This window comes from Littorina saxatilis, linkage group LG12 (assembly GCF_037325665.1).
Source record: "Littorina saxatilis isolate snail1 linkage group LG12, US_GU_Lsax_2.0, whole genome shotgun sequence".
Lineage (NCBI taxonomy): Eukaryota > Metazoa > Mollusca > Gastropoda > Littorinimorpha > Littorinidae > Littorina > Littorina saxatilis.
Genome location: NC_090256.1, coordinates 63,366,572 through 63,385,031, shown reverse-complemented (window position 1 = coordinate 63,385,031; position 18,460 = coordinate 63,366,572). Strand labels below are relative to the sequence as shown.

At 43.0% G+C, this 18,460-nt stretch overlaps 1 protein-coding gene across 1 annotated transcript in view; it reads right to left on the bottom strand.

The window, feature by feature from the left end:
• LOC138982543 (serine/threonine-protein phosphatase 2A 55 kDa regulatory subunit B beta isoform-like) overlaps positions 1 to 13,608 on the bottom strand; it is a 74,157-nt gene extending 60,549 nt beyond the window's left edge. The window contains exon 1 of the mRNA XM_070355856.1: positions 13,578 to 13,608. Coding sequence (XP_070211957.1) covers positions 13,578 to 13,599 — 22 coding nt within the window. The 5' untranslated portion in view covers positions 13,600 to 13,608. The remainder of the gene's footprint in view (positions 1 to 13,577) is intronic.
• Positions 13,609 to 18,460: the final 4,852 nt, after the last annotated feature.

Sequence of the window (18,460 nt, the reverse complement as noted above, 5' to 3'; positions counted from 1 at the left end):
TACAAGGTACGTCACTCACCTTCGAGTCTTCTGTGTTCTTGGAGTCGCTTCCTGGGGAAAAATATTGTTCAAGACGGTTTGCCTCTTCCTACAGTCTGTGTAAGGTCAAATAAATACAGTTGAATGATTGTTTGAACTATATGCACCTTTAGTTTTCAGCTTCCGTTCGCTGCAGGTTGTTTTTATGCATCCGCACCGAATATGCATACCAGCGCTCATTGGTTAATAACAGGATATTCGATGATTATTTTCATTGGTCGACTGAAACGTTTTCCTCATTTTGAATGAAGTGGCAAACGGTTCTTCACTAATACCGAAAGTGAAAACTCCCGTGGGTAGCTTCCCTTTGCCGCACAATATTTACATATGTTTTAGACCAATGAGCGCTGGTATGCATATTCGGTGCGGATGCATAATTAGACGCCGTGTGGATATTAGCGGCTCGCAAACGAAGATTCGTCCAAATGATGGTTAAAAACAACCTGCAGCGAACGGAAGCTGAAAACTAAAGGTGCATATAGTTCAAACAATCATTCAACTGTATTTATTTGACCTTACACAGACTGTAGGAAGAGGCAAACCGTCTTGAACAATATTTGTCCTCAGGAAGCGACTCCAAGAACACAGAAGATTCGAAGGTGAGTGACAGACCTTGTAGTCTTTCTGTGATAGTAGTAGTCCAGTGGACGATACCTTCCGCCTGTGGGCTGATAGGGTTGAAAAAAAGTTTTTCCTAGAGGCTAGACTGACCGAAAAGAATGGTCATTGCTTTACTTTCTACATCTTATTAATATCAAAACAAACATAATTCGAAACAAACCAAAAAACTACACTTAGACACAGAATTAAAAAAATCGTTCAACCCTTGAGATCAGAAGGAAAGGGGAACGCCTTTTGACTGAATGATAAACTGCGTTCGATCGCTTCCGTGTTTTCCTAAAATAATGATGTTTTTGCCTTGAATTGTCTCTGTCTGGTTTCGAATTACTGCTGATTTGCGCAGTGACTCCCAGTTTGTTTAATCGCACCTAATTACCGCACAGGGTTTGGCAGTTGACGCTTCCACCGGATTAGTCCGATTACCTCGCATGGGAAAAAAGCAGGTTTCGTATACCGGTGTCGCATTAACATGTGAACCCAAAGGAAAATATACCCCTTTACTCTGTGTCTGTGTCTGTCTGTGTGTTAGGGCTGGGGGATATCAGTGTGCCACGGTGTATGTGTGTGTGTGTGTGTGTGTGTGTGTGTGTGTGTGTGTGTGTGTGTGTGCGTGCGTGTGTGTGTGTGCGTGCGTGCGTGCGTGCGTGCGTGCGTCTGTCTGCCTGTCTCTCTGCCTATCTGTCTGCCTGCCTGTCTTTTTGTCTATAGCAGTTTGGCAGGGACGTCTAAAATTACCGGACACAGGTCATGTTGACCTGGGTCAGATAATCTGGGTTTGGCAACGGAGTTGTGAAGTCAAAGGTTGGTGGTCAGTTGTTCTGGCTTGGGAGAGGTCACTGACTCTTTTTTTTCACTGAACAACCTTTACACCTACAATCTGTTGCGTCTTCTTTCGTTGATTCTTCCCGTCGTTTTGTTTGTCTGTCTGTCTTGTTACTTTTTACCTTCCTTTATCTAAGGGCTTTTCGTTTTCTTTCTTATTGTCCGTTGTTTTGTTTCTTTTGTCTTTGTTTTGTTTAGTCTGGTATTGTTCTTGTTTGTAACAGTTTTGACGCTGTTACTGGCATAAGAAGAACGAATTGCTTGTTCGATACCTGAAGCCATGGGACACAACTGAGGACTATTGGCTTTGTATCGACCGACGGGAGAGTTATCCTCTCTTGCCCGCTGTGCTGGGGAATTAGCGTTGGAGAGCCAACAACTGAATATTCATTGCAGCAAAACATAAAAATCCGCTCATAATCGCCTAGAACTGGATAAAACTGATTCTTCTTCATCCTTTTATAGCGCGCGGCTGAAACCTGTAATTCTGCATACGATAACTCCTCCGACCACAGCAGGCTAACACTGATTGCAGGATAATCATAGGATGATGATGAACATCGTAAATGCAAATGAGTGATCTGGAATGACGACGACGCAGCCGTTGTTGTTACAGAAGTCTGGAAGCGCTACGTGTAGCCAAGACGTGTACCTGAAGCTATGACGTCACCCGCACATCCACCCACACTGGCCTTTTATTTCTGAAACAGCACCGTTCCGCTATTTCCATGCTGCAATTTCGGTACAGACGGACAAAATTTTAGAACCGAACGCATTCGTCTCAAGCACGATTGCTCTACAGAATCCATTTTGGCTAGCATGATGTGTAGGACGCGCAACGTACAATCTAGATTTGATGACGTTTCACGAACAGGCTGCCTTTTCAATACTACTCTATCGTTAAACTACAACATATTACCTTTTTTTTTCATTGTAACAAGTGACAAATGGATCAAATGGGAGTATTTTGCTTGTGTAGGTGGACATCCGCAGAAATCCAACAAGAAGCCGACTCCTGCTGATACTGAAGATGGTTTGTCTTCGTTACACACACGGCACACGCGCACACACACACTCATACACATACACACACACATACACACACACACACACGCACACACACACACACACACACACACACACACACACACACAGACACACACACACACAATCATTCCCTGACACAAACACTCACCCACTCTCACCCACATACACTATCTATAAACCCCCATTCCCCACAACGACTATTCATCTTTTTTCTGACTCGAGTCGTTCCGGAATCAAAAATTGAGCTTGTTTTCTCTTATCGCCCCTAGGGCCAACGATTTTCTGATCTGAGATATTTTTTTTTATTTGTATTGTATTTTTACAGGAACAGTGGGCCAAGCCACGATGGAGTAATTAAATAAAGGAAGGGACACAACCGTAAGGCTACCTCTTCCGCCATAGAGGCCGGAGCATGCGCAGATTGACACCAACCCGGATGGCGCGCCCTTTCTCGCCCTTTCTCGCTCTCTGGGAGAGTGAGTCTCTCTCTGTGAGAATGGCTTTCCCTGCGACTATCACTCTTTCTGTCTTTGTGTATGTCTCTTCTAACTATGTCAAGTCCTAGAATGAGTGCTTCTGGGGTGATAACGCGAGACAACTCCTGGGATCCGCCTGTTACCATAGTCTTTTTACTGTATAAAATGCACGACTTACACACGAACTGTTACCAAAGCGACATGCTATTTGGGACACAGAGAGAGAGAGAGAGAGAGAGAGAGAGAGAGAGAGAGAGAGAGAGAGAGAGAGAGAGAGAGAGAGAGAGAGAGAGAGAGCTTTTTACATTTAGTCAAGTTTTGACTAAATGTTTTAACATAGAGGGGGAATCGAGACGAGGGTCGTGGTGTATGTGTGTCTGTGTGTGTGTGTGTGTGTGTGTGTGTGTGTGTGTGTGTGTGTGTGTGTGTGTGCGTGCGTGTGTGTGTGTGTGTGTGTGTGCGTGCGTGTGTGTAAAGCGATTCAGAGAAAACTACTGGACCGATCTTCATGAAATTTAACATGAGAGTTCCTGGGTATAATATCCTCAGAATTTTTTTCATTTTTTTTATAAATGTCTTTGATGATGTCATGTCCGGCTTTTTTGTGAAAGTTGAGGCAGCACTGTCACGCCCTCATTTTTAAACCAAATAGGTTGAACTTTTGGTCAAGTAATCTTCGACGAAGCCCGGACTTTGGTATTGCATTTCAGCTTGGAGGCTTAAAAACTAATTAATTAGTTTGCTCATTAAATTTGTCATTAAAATCGATTTTTCACTAACAGATTTAAAAATGATGGCATCGTATTCCTCAATTTCTCCTAAATTAAAAAACATATACATATGTTATGTTTATTCTAAAAATGTGCTCAGAATTACAGAAAATATGTTAAGTAAGTACTGCGTGCGCACGCTATGCGGAGACGTGCGTGACCCGTCTCGGTCTTTAGGGATGGTTAGTCGAGACTATCTTGGTTTAGTCTCGGCGATGCGGGTTTTTAGGTGTTACTCTGTTAATTTGATGCCAACAGCTTGACTAAATGTTTGTGAGTGTGTGTGTGTGTGTGTTTGTGTGTGTGGGTGTGTGTGTGTGTGTGTGTGACTGTCTCTCTCTCTCTCTCTCTCTCTCTCTCTCTCTCTCTCTCTCTCTCTCTCTCTCTCTCTCTCTCTCTCTCTTCGTATCTCTCTCTTTCTGTCTATGTTTGTCTGTCTATGTCCCTCTCTCTCTCAGTCTCCCCCCCCCCCCCCCCCCCCCCCCCCCCTCTCTCTCTCTCTCTCTCTCTCTCTCTCTCTCTCTCTCTCTCTCTCTCTCTCTCTCTCTCTGAAATGATAGCATGTGCATGTGTGTAGGTATGCGAGTGTGTGTGTATATGTGTGTGTGTGTAAGCGAGTGTGAGTTTGTGTGTGCGTGTGCGTGTGTGTGTATACGTGTGTGTGTGTGTATGTGTATGTGTGTGTGTGTGTGTATGTGCGCAGTCTTTACTTTCGTTTACAATTATTCTCTGTTTATGTTCCAAGGACAGGTTGGAAGATTAGGCTAAGCCTAAAACCTTTATCCTTATGTAATAAAGTTCTGAGTTCTGAGTTCTCTATCTCCCCACCCCCCCCCCCCCCCACGCCCCCCACCCCCTCTCTCTCAGCTGCATTCTTTCCAACCCTTCCTTCCACTCGTCCCAAGATAATCAACACTTTCGCTTCGATCCCATCCAGAACCGTCTGGGTACCTTCTTCCCCACCCCCCATCCCCACGCCGCCGAACCCAACCCTTCCCTGACACGACCTCTAAGACTAATGAGAAACAAGGAAAGGTCTTAGGGGAAAATGTGCGCGGTATGTCACCGAGAGGAATGAAGGTAATTGATGGGAAACGTGACGCTTGCGAAGTCGTCACGTTTGTTTTTCTTGCAAGAGTAACTTTTTTGACAGAGAAAAGAAAGAGAGGGCTGGGCGGTGGGACAAAGGGGGCGGTGTTGAAGGGGTATGGAATTGTGAAGCACAAGCAAAACAAATCAAGTGTGTTGAATCTGTCAGTGGTGATTGATGAGTGTATGGTAAGTGTTGGCGGTGGTGGTGTGGTTTTGTTTGGTGGTGGTAGTGATGGCGGTGATCATGGTGGTAGTGGTAACTGTGTACGGTATTTGTGGTACAGCCGCACTCGCCTAAACGAAACACGCTTAAGCAAAAAACTCGGATATATCTGAAACCAAAACCAATTCCCCGCCAGACCCCCCTCTTTGTAAGACTATTTCTAATTCGGATAAGCCAAACTCTGTCAAAAAATAGCTAACTAACTCAAACACGGACATCTCAAACGTGATTTTGACAGATAAGCCAAACTCTAAGCACTGTCGGAGAGACTTTATTTTATTTTTTGCTTGAAAAACATAAATATAAATATATTTCGTCACGGCTATAATTATCCTACGGGGAAACTGACGTGTAGAAGGAAGAGATCTTTGTGAAGAGCAAATCTACCCAAGGAATGTATGTGCTCATTTTGAGTGAGTGGTGAAGATCAAACCACAATAAACATGCAGCGAAACAAAAAATTTGCCTACAATCTATGTTTAAGGAGATTTGATCTTGATTTATGACCACAGAGACACATTGTCTAATTTTGTTTCTTTTCTTTCTTTAATGGAGAGGGTTTCATTAAACATTACATTTATTATGATTTACTTGGAATCCTTTTAACAAAAGCGTAGTTGCTTGTAGAATCTTTGGTTTTGTTTCTGAGATGTGTCACTGTTTTCACCATTTATTTTTACAGTTGGCTTTGAGGTATTAATAAAGCCTAACTGAAGAAAGCACTTGTAACTTGTCACTGCTTTGATCTTATTCATTTAAACACACACACACTCACACACACCATGCAGAGAGAGAGAGAGAGAGAGAGAGAGAGAGAGAGAGAGAGAGAGAGAGAGAGAGAGAGAGAGAGAGAGAGAGAGAGAAACATTCCAAGTGATTTTACAACTTATCCTGAAAAAAACCTCGCTTTACCCGAACTGCAGGGTAATTTCTCGGGAAAGGTTTGGCTTATCCGAACTCGGATATGCACACGCCCGGATAAGCGAAACGATTTTTCATTCCCCGGGCGAGTTCGGCTTAAGCGTGTTTGACTGTAGTGGTTAGTGGTGATGCTGTTGGTGTGGGGTTGATGGTGGCGGAGGCAATGATGGTGGTGGTGTTTGTCTGTGTCTGTTTCTTCATCTTTCTTTCTTTGCCTGCCTGAGTTTCTGTGTCTTTGTCGTGTGTGTGTGTGTGTGTATATGGGTGTGTGTGTGTGTGTGCGTGCGTGCGTGCGCGTGTGTGTGTGTGGTGCTGTTGGTGTGGGGTTGATGGTGGCGGAGGCAATGATGGTGGTGGTGTTTGTCTGTGTCTGTTTCTTCATCTTTCTTTCTTTGCCTGCCTGAGTTTCTGTGTCTTTGTCGGAAGTATGTACGTGTATGTGCGTGTGTGTGTGTGTATTCGCGCGTCTACCTGCATCTGTTGAGCACACAGACAGACACACACACACACACGCTTGCGCGCGCATGCATGTGTGGGCCGCAGGGGAAGGGTAGGGATCCAGGATTGGAAAGGAAGAAATGAGGAAACTACGCACCATAACTTCCGATGAGGTGACGTAGTTTGTTGTGGCACTTTGCAGTTTGGCATAATTTCCGGAAGCATGGTCAGTGGTCTGGATAATTTATTCATTATGCTGATCAATTGATATTTTTGGGGTCTGGTTCGGAAGAGAACTTGCTGTATTTTTTTTTTATCTCCCGTGTCTTGGAATCTCTGTCTATTGCTCCTATAGTGTCCGCCCTCCCCCCAACCCCACGCTTTCGCCAACCACCAATGTATATTTATTGTTATGATTAGGTACTTTATTTCTATAACTGCCCTTCTTGGATTTTCTTTGGATGTGTTCTCAAATTGCCGCGCTGCTTTTTCTTTTATTTCTGCATTTTCAATCTGCTCATTCTTGAAATTTTAATTGTTGATTTGTCTTTTCTCCTTGCTCTGATTCTATACATTTTGTCTTGCTTATTTTAGTATTGTATTCGTTATTGTTATTGTGATGTTGGTGGTCCTTAAGTCGTGATGGTGTAATTGGTTTCGTGTTTGTTGTTGTTATTTATGTTGCTTTTGTTGTTGTTGCTTCTGCTGCTGCTATTGTTCTTGTTGGTGTTGTTGTTGGTGCCGCTGCTGTCACTACACCCGTTTCCCAGTTGCTGCTGCCGCTGCTGTCCTAGTTTATCCAATTATCATGGAATGTTTCATTGTCCGGCAACCGGCTCGCGTGCAATGACAGCATAGTTTATTTGACGGATGAAATGTTTGGGGTGTTCGATACAATCTTCCATGGGGGCGCGCGCGCACACACAGATATAGAAAACCACCCCTAGTGATTTCAATTCTATTGATCCAGACGCTGAATTTCCCTTTCGCTGTCCACACCACTTTCACCACTGGCGTAAAAGTGGGAATTGTTTTGCGATTTTTGCTCTCTATTTCTTTGTTTCTTTCTCTTTTTTTTCACGGTTACAGTTCTGTCTGTCTCTGTCTGTCTTTAGTCCCTGCAGCAAAGATTAAAACACATGACAGACAGACATTTGTCGTATGGTTAAGGTTGCACAAACTTACGAGCAAATGAACAGTGAATATTTTATGTCAGAGTGAAGCAACTCCCCACAAGAACAGATAATCCAAAAGGAGCGCAAGCTAAAGGACCGGAACCGTTCGTATAAGGACAAGCGACACAGGAATTTCAAAGAGAAACAACTCCATTAAACAGGAAACTGCCGACAGTAACTGTCCGTGTAAGGACAAGCATCACAGACAACTTCGCAGGAGGACAACAGTATGTATCAAAGGAACATTGGAATGTCCTTCTAATTTGAGCCATGTGACAAAAACTCAAATTATGGAGGTTACCCGAGACTAAAAATGAGTGCATGTTTTTGTGCATTCAATCGTAACAAATTAAAAGGAATTCTAACTAAAAATGGATCGCTACATAACTTGCTATGTTATTTGTATTTTTGACCAAAATTTGACATTTTGCACAGATCTCGACAGTCCTCAGTTTTTCACCTCGAACGCTGTCTCGGAGGGAAAAGGGCTGTCTCAAGCTCGATGTGTGTAAAATGTCACATTTTGGTCAAAAATACAAATAACATTTATATACTGCAACCTCGAAAGACAAGCAACCGACTACATAAGGACATGCGACCTTCAAAAAGAACTGTCATTTGCTTCTCAGATACACTTAAGTTCAGACGAAGCTCGAAGACGCGCCCGCAGCTCTATTCCCAAAGCAGATCTTGACTGAGGGACGAAATTCTCATTTCTGCTATCAAAAATTCTGCCAACATTTTCTTGGCTGTCCCCGGCTAATCTGCGCCTGAATATTGGGCCCTCGGCAATCCAGAACTTGATATGATTATGCAGAAGCGGTGTTGGCAGCATCTCTCTCTCTCTCTCTCTCTCTCTCTCTCTCTCTCTCTCTCTCTCTCTCTCTCTCTCTCTCTCTCTCTCTCTCTCACTCTCTCAAGCATATCACAGCTTAATCTATTATTACCCTCGTTTAAAGGCACAGTAAGCCTCCCGTAAACCATCACAGAGCTCCCCGAGCGTCTAAATACAGTACAAGCATACTTCCATTTGAACGCTCACCGAACGGGAACATCCTGGCTGCTTTCTGTCGAGCGTGAGACATTTTCAAAGAATTTATTTTCGTAGACTTGTTCCGTTAACAACAACGGCGCCTCGTTTTTGCGCTAGACCTAACTTTTAAAATCTAAATAATAAATTGACAGCTTGTTACACAAACATTCTTTAATCATAAAAGAATTCGTTTTTCATCAAGACAAGATCAGAACAATTCGAAGTTGTGAAAGTTTAAAAAAAGAAAAGCCCGGAAGCAGGGTCACGCAAGGGTCGTAGCAGACGACGGCCGGTTTATCAGTGCAAATCGCCGTTCCTCTCAACAGTCAAAAGCCATCGCTAGAGTTCTTGTGAACCACAGCCGTTGTTTCGTGCATAAAAAAAACGTGCTATTGTAGATAAGCTCACGTCGAGTCGCATTCAAATGACTAACTATGACGACTGCATTGTGAAAAGGGAAAACTGGATCACACGGGTTCACGATGGCTCAGGGGTAAGATAAACCACGCAAAAATAAATTCTTTGAAAATTGTTCGCTCTTTACGGAGGGCACCTAGGATGTTCTCAATTGGTGAGTGTTTAAATGAAATGGTGTTTGTACTGTGTGTAAAAGCCTGACCGTATCTGTGATGGTTTACGGGAGGCTTACTCTGCCTTTAATAAAGAATTGTCATTGTCTCTCTATCTCTCTCTCTCTCTCTCTCTCTCTCTCTCTCTCTCTCTCTCTCTCTCTCTCTCTCTCTCTCTCTCTCTCTCTCGGGGTGCCTCAAGGGTCAGTGCTTGGGCCGATCTTGTTCTGTCTGTATATCAATGATCTGCCACTGCAAATTTATTTTTGCGTGGTTTATCTTACCCCTGAGCCATCGTGAACCCGTGTGATCCAGTTTCCCTTTTTCACAATGTAGTCGTCAGTTAGTCATTTGAATGCGACTCGATGTGAGCTTATCTACAATAGCACGTTTTTGTGCACGAACCAAACGGCTGTGGTTCACAAGAACTCTAGCGATGGCTTTTGACTGTTGAGAGGAACGGCGATATGCATAAACCGTCGTCTGCTACGACCCTTGCGTGACCCTGCTTCCGGGCTTTTCTTTTTTCAAACTGTCACAACTTCGAATTGTTCTCATCTTGTCTTGATGAAAAAATAATTATTTTGTAAGAATGTTTGTGTAACAAGCTGTCAATTTATTATTTATATTTTAAAAGTTAGGTCTAGCGCAAAAACGCACCACGGTCCAAAAACATTCTGATAATCATCGACCCACGGCTATTGCCAGTTTACATCGATAGAATGAGACCCGAAGGGAAGTAACTCATTTTTGACCTGAGTTCAGGATGGGTCCAAAAAGTGTTCGAGACAATCTGCAAAATTAATTCTTTAAAAATTGCTCGCTCTTTACGTAGGGCACCTAGGATGTTCCCGTTTGGTGAGCGTTCAAATGGAAGGGTGTTTGTACTGTGTGTAAAAGCCTGACAGTATCTGTGATGGTTTACGGGAGGCTTACTGTCCGGGCGTGATTTCCGGTATTGAATATTCATAACAGCTGTTGCCATTGTTGTAGAGGAACAAGTCCACGAAAATAAATTCTTTGAAAATTTCTCACGCTCGACAGAAAGCAGCCAGGATGTTCCCGTTCGGTGAGCGTTCAAATGGAAGTATGCTTGTACTGTATGTTGACGCTCGGGGAGCTCTGTGATGGTTTACGGGAGGCTTACTGTGCCTTTAATTATGTTTCGACGCTCTGGGATGGCAGCAGTGATGTCCACTTGAAAAAGTCAGACTCTCTCTATCGTCGCTCGGCTAAACTCATCGTAAAGGATAATGCCTCAACAGATATGAAATTAAAAATGCTTAACTTTTTTCCACTGGAAAAGCATCTTAAGTTAAACAAAGCCATTTTCATGCATAAATTGTATTACGGTAAAGTGCCGATTTACATAACATCATTATTTAATAAAGCTACCGACAGATATGGGTCGGTCAACTTGATCCAACCGATTCCACGAATTGACCTTTATAAGACCAGTTTTGCTTTTTCGGGTACATCAGTTTGGAATTCACTTCCATCATCCTTTAAGCACTTAAAGTCATTAAAAAGTTTTAAAAAATGTGTTAAAAAACACATAATGTCTGAGTAGTTTAACGCATTTTGATTTACCACACTTAGTATTACGTCAAAGATATGCTGTGCATTGTATATTCTGAACATATTTTTGTTGCACTATTGCAACATGTTTGATTGCTACCAGCTTGTACTTATAATTACCTGCATAGTATGCATTTGATTTTATGAATAACCACATATATGTATGCTCTTCATGCCTCATCATCATCATCGTCATCATCATCATCATCGTCATCTTTATCATCACGTGCTGAAGTTTTCCGACCTCCCTTTGTTGGTTAACTTTTTAATTTTTAATTTTTTTATTTTATCATTGTGTATCTGTGCGTCCCAAGGACAGATTGTAAGAAAAGGCGTAGCCTTAAATCTTAATCCTTGTTTAATAAAGTTCAATTCAATTCAATTCTCTCTCCCCCCCTCTCTCTCTCTCTCTCTCTCTCTCTCTCTCTCTCTCTCTCTCTCCCCCCTCTCTCTCTCCCCCTCTCTGTCTCTCTCTCTCTCTCTCTCTCCCTCTCTCTCCCCCCTCTCTCTTTCTCTCTCTCTCTCTCTCTCTCTCTCTCTCTCTCTCTCTCTCTCTCTCTCTCTCTCTCTCTCTCTCTCTCTCTCTCTCTCTCTCTCTCTCTCTCTCTCACACACACACAAGAAGGATGAATTTGATTTTGGTAACGTTAAATGCATTCCTTTTTTCTTTCGCTTCCTCTCCTATCGAAAAGACCCTCCCAATTAACACTCACATACAGTATTTTAGTCTCGTAGCCAACAGTTTGCCTTTCATTAACCTTGAGTTTATTATTTTATAACATCAGAGCATTTCTACTTGCATTTATTTACACTCCCCTCCACCCAATTCTTCTTCTTCTTCTTCTTCATTCATGAGCTGAAACTCCCATGCACACTAGAGTTTTTGCACGAGTGGGTTTTCACAGACCGTTTTTCACCGCAGGATCTTTTCCGTGCGTATTTGGTCTTGTGCTTGCGTGTACACACGAAGAGGCACTATCAGATCTGCACACTCGGCAAGTTGACCTTGGACATTGGACAAATCTCCCTCCTTTTATCCATCAGGCGTGGCCGGGATTGGAAGACTCAACCCTTTACCAGAGGCACACGTCTAATCAACTAGGCTATTGGCATACTGGTTTCCTTTTTCTTTTATTTTTCCTTCTTTTTTTTTTACACCAAGATTTGCTGACTTTCCGCGTAAAAAATGCGAAAACTACAAAAATATTTATAAATTATTGCACATAAAAAAAAGGATACTGTACCAGTACGTCGGGACTCCATCTTGGTTTGCCCACGTCAGTTTGATCAATGCAGTGCACAGCAACTTACCATTGTACCGTCGATACCAAGACCTGGCTGCAGCACGTAATTTAAGCAACATTGACAGCTTCAAGATTTGCATTTCTTCAACCATCACGGATGTGCCCAGGATTTTACAGGCGGTAAGACCAGAGACATAGATAGAATGTATGTCTCTGGTAAGACCAACTTTCGTCTTAGACGAGCGTGACTGACTTTTGTGCAGAGCGTGATGTTTTACAGGGGTAAGAACATTTTTTCGCGTAGAATACCAACACAAGCTTGTTCTCTCTCTCTCTCTCTCTCTCTCTCTCTCTCTCTCTCTCTCTCTCTCTCTCTCTCTCTCTCTCTCTCTCTCTCTCTCTCTCTCTCTCTCTCTCTCTCTCTCTCTCTCTCTCTCTCTCTCTCTCTCTCTCTCTCTCTCTCTCTCTCTCTAAACTGGATGTTGTCTTTGCAGAGATGGAAGTTTTTATTTATCATTTTATTGACAGACACTGGAGGCTTTATATAATATAATATTAACGAATTGTCACTCCGCACAGGAAGCAGTCGGAATGTTGATTTTTTGTATGTGTGCAAGTTAGGGATGGCCTTATCCCATGTAATATCCTTACTGGAATTCAGATGGTGACTCAGAACTGTTTTCGCGGGATTCTTGCGCCTTTAAGTTTCAGTCACTTTACACGTGTAAGCGCTTAAGTTGGCAGCAACTTCCTTAAAACATAGACTAAGTTATAACCATATACTGAAATACCCATTGAAAGTGAAAGTGAAGCTTTCAAAAGTTGATCATTCCAAGCGTGACTCAGTGTGAATGAGGTAAGTTATTGTTTTCATTAAAATATGAGTAATTCGGAAATAAAGCAAAGGCAGCTGTGTATGTGCTTGTGTCTGCGCGCGCGCGCGTGTGTGTGTGTAGGTGTGTGTGTTTGTTTGTGTGTGTGTGTGTGTGTGTGTGTGAGTGTGTGTGCGTGCGTGCGTGCGTGCGAGCGAGCGTGCGTGCGTGTGTGTGCGTGTGTGTGTGTGTGTGTGTGTGTCTCTCTCTCTCTCTCTCTCTCTCTCTCTCTCTCTCTCTCTCTCTCTCTCTCTCTCTCTCTCTCTCTCTCTCTCTCTGACAACGAGAACCGAAGAGACAGAGAAAAGAGAGAGAGAGAGAGACTGAGACTGAGGGAGACAGACAGACAGAGAGAGTCTGAGTTTATTTATCTAAACGGAAGAAGAATCTTGGGCATGGCATTTCAGTTGGAATAAAGATATGCGTGCACTGTGCCTGCCACCACAAAAGGGAGGTAAAGATCCTTTGATAACGAAAGTGGTACGAAGATCGACACTGACACAGACAAACAGACAAACAGGCCGACAGAAAGGTACACAAGAAATTGTAACACAAGTACTTAATAGGGACAAACGAGTAGGAGCAGACAAAAATAGACAAATAGTGTGTAAAGACATTTCAACACACACACACACGATTTAAATATAATATTCTTACCTCTTATCTTGAACATCCTCATCGGAAAGTCCTCATCACAGTTACATCCCAGAAAAAATGTCACTCACAGAACATCCTCATTGACTGAATAATTATATTCTCACTGCAACACAGTAACTGAACTTGCTTCTTTCAGAATAAGTCCCGATAAATGAAGAAACAGGTAACTCCGATATAGCGTTGACTCAGTATCCTTAGGTCTGCATGTCACACAGTAACAGTCATACCGAAACTTTGTCTCACAAATACACAATAGTGTTCGCTTCCTCGTGTGAGTGCAAGTTTTCCTTCTGTATATTTTTATATGGCTGTTTCCACTACTATCACTGGCAAATTCCTGGTTCGTTAGCACCTGCCGTACACTGCCTCGTCCTCATCTGATGACGATAACGCACAACGAAAAAGTGTGACGTACGTGCTATGTATGTGACAGTCACCAATGACGTCAAACAAAATGCGCGAGCAGTGTTTTTGTCAGTTTGCCTTTCGGTATTTGCCTCTGGAACGAGCTGCATGAGCACAGAAAGATGGCTCTACTGCAACAGAAATAGCCGTTGCTTTAAATCTCATGTACAACTAACCACAACACGTCGTCGTCGTCGTTGTTGTTGTTGTTGTTGTTGTTGTTGTTGTTGTTGTGGTTGTGGTTGTTGTTGTTGATTGATGATGATGATGATGATGTTACCCCAAAATAGAAAATCCTGTATCTTCACGAAAAAGTGCTACACCACCAGTTTCCAAGTATGCAATAGTCTAGATGCTTCACAAAAATATCTTCAGCGGCGCGAAAGTTTCCCTACACGAAAACATGACATTTTACAGAGGCCCACATAGGCGCTAAACAAGAGCTGGGTGCGCCGCAAGACTCAAGAATGGATCTTTAATAGATCTCTGGCACGCCTGCAGAGGAAAGAAAGTTCACTAGCTAGCAGAGGCGCTTTCTCTGGAGTCTTTTTGTACATTTGGTCAATATTTGACTTAATGTATTCAAGTAGATTTGGAATCGAAACGAGAGCGATGGTGTATGTGTGTGCTTGTGTGCGTGAGTAGAGCGATTCTCAGAATAAGAAAACTTAGAAACTGTACATGTGCATTCTTCCAAATGGTCTATTCACACGGGGTTTTTTTTCTGTTTTTTTTTTCCTCAATACATGTCTTTGATGACGTCACATTCCGCTATCAAAATGTTGAGGCGGCACTGTGGCCACTGCATTTTTGGGGGTTGACTATCGGATTGCATTTCAGCTTCAAAGCTGACATCTTTTCAAATAATTATAGTTTTTAATTAATGAAAATTTAACTTGAAATAGAAAGTGCAAAAACAAAATAGACGATTTTCGGAAATAATTATTTCGGGTTTGTAGGGGTTGCTGAAGAGTGAATGCCCTTGCTTTTTCTAAGACAAATACATTCATGCGTGCTCCTGTCCTTGTGTTTCAGTCAAACCCCTCAATAGCGTTTGGCCTCTCCGATGTTTGTCTAAGGCCTAAACAAACAAATAGGTGTGGTTACGGTAACCCGACCTACCCTATTTTTAGGGGCCGATCCTATAACTTTTTATTACATTTGTCAACAACAAAAAAACGAGTGCAAAAAACGCAATGAAAGCGAAAGCGCCCGAGTCGCACACTTATTTCCCTGTCAAGTAGGTTTAATTTGTACACATTAGAAAAAAAAGTTTAAAAAAAAAGTGATTGCCTACCTACCTACCCTATTTTTTTGGCTATGTTACCGTAACCACACCTATTTTTTTGGGGGGGCCTAAGTAAAAGCAAGGGCATTCACTCGTTCACAACCCAAACAAACCCGACAGAGTTATTTTCGGAATTCGTCTATTGGCGGGCTTTTTAAGATGATTTCGTAAAAAAACGAAATAGCGCGCGTCAGTTATTTCTAGGCGTAAAAGATGGTTGTTTGTCTATCTGTCCGCCTTTGTTCAATCGTGCGAGGACGTGTACGGTACTTGGGTCTGTAGGTCTGTATGTGTGCCAGTGCCTGTCTGTATGTTTCCGTCTGTCTGTGTAAACTGTGGAACTGCGTGCGCGTGACATGTTTTCCAGCATCTCTACTTGCAAACGTACATAATCTACGAGTATGCCAATTATAATGTGTCTCTTCATTGTCAGTCGTAACCCCGAAGCTTGCAATCTGTGCGTCGTCGTCTTTTCTGCTTCCTGTCCAACAGGCCTTGAGTATGCCTATGTATGCCTATGAAGACCTATGAAAAAATGCAAAGTCGGACAGCTCCTTTACAGACCCGCCCTTGTCGACGGAATGTCTTCAGGCACTGACAGCAAGGAGGGCGCCGACCTTCGAGAAAAAAAGGGAACTGGTGCCAGTAAGATCGTGCTCTCTCTCTCTCTCTCTCTCTCTCTCTCTCTCTCTCTCTCTCTCTCTCTTCTCTCTCTCTCTCCCTCCCTCTCCCTCTCCCTCTCTCTCTCTCTATCTCTCTCTCTCTCCTCTCTCTCTCTCTCTCTCGCTCTCTCCTATCTCTCCTATCTCTCCTCTCTCTCTCTCTCTCTCTCTCTCTCTCTCTCTCTCTCTCTCTCTCTCTCTCTCTCTCTCTCTCTCTCTCTCTCTCTCTCTCTCTCTCTGATCCCCCCACCCCTGCTCGACATGTTTTGGTGTTTTTGTCATAAATCAATTTGTGTACACCGAGATTGTCATTTGGCGTAAGCCCAATGCTGAAGATATGTTTTCATTGTACCAACATTAATCAGTAAGGTTTAGACTAGGTCGTAGTTTGATTATTTGATTGAGACCAGTCTTCCTGTACAGAACGTCTACTTTCCCATCTGGAACATTTTGTGAGTCCTCGCTGGAAAAAAAATGCTCCCAACAGGAACATGCTCTCAATCATATAATCAAATTACGAGCCGTAGTCTAAACCTCACTGATTGCTTTTGGTACAATAAAAACGTATCTTCAGCATTGGTCATACGCCACATGACAATCTCTGTGGTCTACATAACTTGACTTACGACAAAAACATCAACACTTGTCAAAAAACAGGCAGGCATTTTCGTCCCAAGACGCACGCTCGTTGACAATCTAGACCCCCGGAAGTCATTTCTATGACATTTTAAGGTAGTCCAGCCATTCTGTGACGTGATGCGCCAGATATTGTGAGAAGGGTCTGACTGACCAACCTACCTTCGCGCGCGATCCAGAGCAAGTGAAAAGATAGCGACTATCCACAACCGGAACACGTCGCTCTCAACGAATATGGTGCGGAACAGTTCCCCAACCGTGGTTATCGTGACTGAGTTTCACAATGTCACATAGTAAGATGTATCTGATAAACAAACAACTGTGCCTTCGACCTTGAAAGTAGCAAGGCGAATTCTTGGCACATGGTAACTTTCAAGATGTGTACTAAGGCAACTATGTAAGCAAACGAAAGCTCCAATTGTAAGTAAATTATTAAACAAAAGGACTGTATGACGAAGGACGGACACAAACAAAATAAAAACATTATGCCATTTACCGCTGGCTGAGTGAAACAAAAAAAAAAATTTTTTAAAAACAACGGACATTGCAGCTACTAAGTTTTTGCCAATGAATGGTCGCAAACACACCAATATTCACAATCCACATAATGTGGCAGAATTAGCATGATTGTTATCCAGCAACACATACACAGTGAGCATGCATCCCTTTTCAGCGGCACCCACATTCGGTGGCACAATGCATTTTATTGATCATCACACTAATGATGAGCATGCATCCATTAACGGACTGATTACCGGCGTTTCCTGGAAGGCTATAATCTGGCCTTGGCTTATTATTTAGAAAATGATCGCTGATAATAATGCTCAAACGCACGTAGTTTGTGTTTCTATGTGTTGGTGTGTGTGGAGGCGGAATTAATTTTTGAATTTGTGTGTCTCTGCGTTTGCGAGCGAGCAAACGTGCACACGTTCGTGCGAATTTTGAAAGCATTTCAGATTATCTCATCTCATCAAAACTTGAAAATGAACTTTTTTAAGCTTCCAATGACCTTGGCGTGTGATATAAATGCATAGGTGGTAATAAAGTTTGTTCGAACGAAAACGCTCAATTGACCAAACAAATAAAACTTTTCAAAGCCCCTGCAAGTCTGCTGTCGGACATTCTCAAACTTGACCTTGAAGTTTCTCTGAACGGTGCTACCGCCTTGCGCAAGGGCACGCAAGAGTAGTACACATTTCCAATCGAGCCCTGTGGAAAGGGAAGGATCCAACGGAGAAAGCCCACAAGACATGTGCACGCTGAAGGCGATTTTGCTACTTCAAAAGGCTAGCGCCCACTCTTCCCTCATCTTGCCAATATCCTCCACCCAACTTTTGAGCTAAATTCATATTCAACGCCGAATGCGATTTTGCTTCTTACAATCACCTCTCCTCCCCCAACCCTCGATCCTCCCGTCCCCTGTTCCCATCAACAACCCCACTACGTCTTCCCCCATGCCCATCGGAAGCGTTTTCCTCCATTTATTTTGCGAGCGTTGCAAACTTGGTCTGATTAAAGATGGTTCTATCAGGCTGGCCTTTCAACGTAGATCGGCTTAGAGTGGCCTTTCCCGCCCATTTTTCTTCCGCACTCGATCGATGTCTGGAATTCCCTTGGGTTTATTGCATGGAGAATGACGCCTGCGTCCATTGTCAGATTGACAAAAGCTGCTGAAGATGACCATTTTGCTTTCTCCTCGTCGTGTGTTCCTTCCTTTCCTCGGAATGTCTTTTTTGACGTCATACCACGTCGTGATTGTTCATGAAACGTGCAACGAACATGCGTGTGTGTGTGTGTGTGTCTCTCTCTCTCTCTCTCTCTCTCTCTCTCTCTCTCTCTCTCTCTCTCTCTCTCTCTCAGAGTCTCTCTCTCCCTCTCTCAGTCTCTCTCTC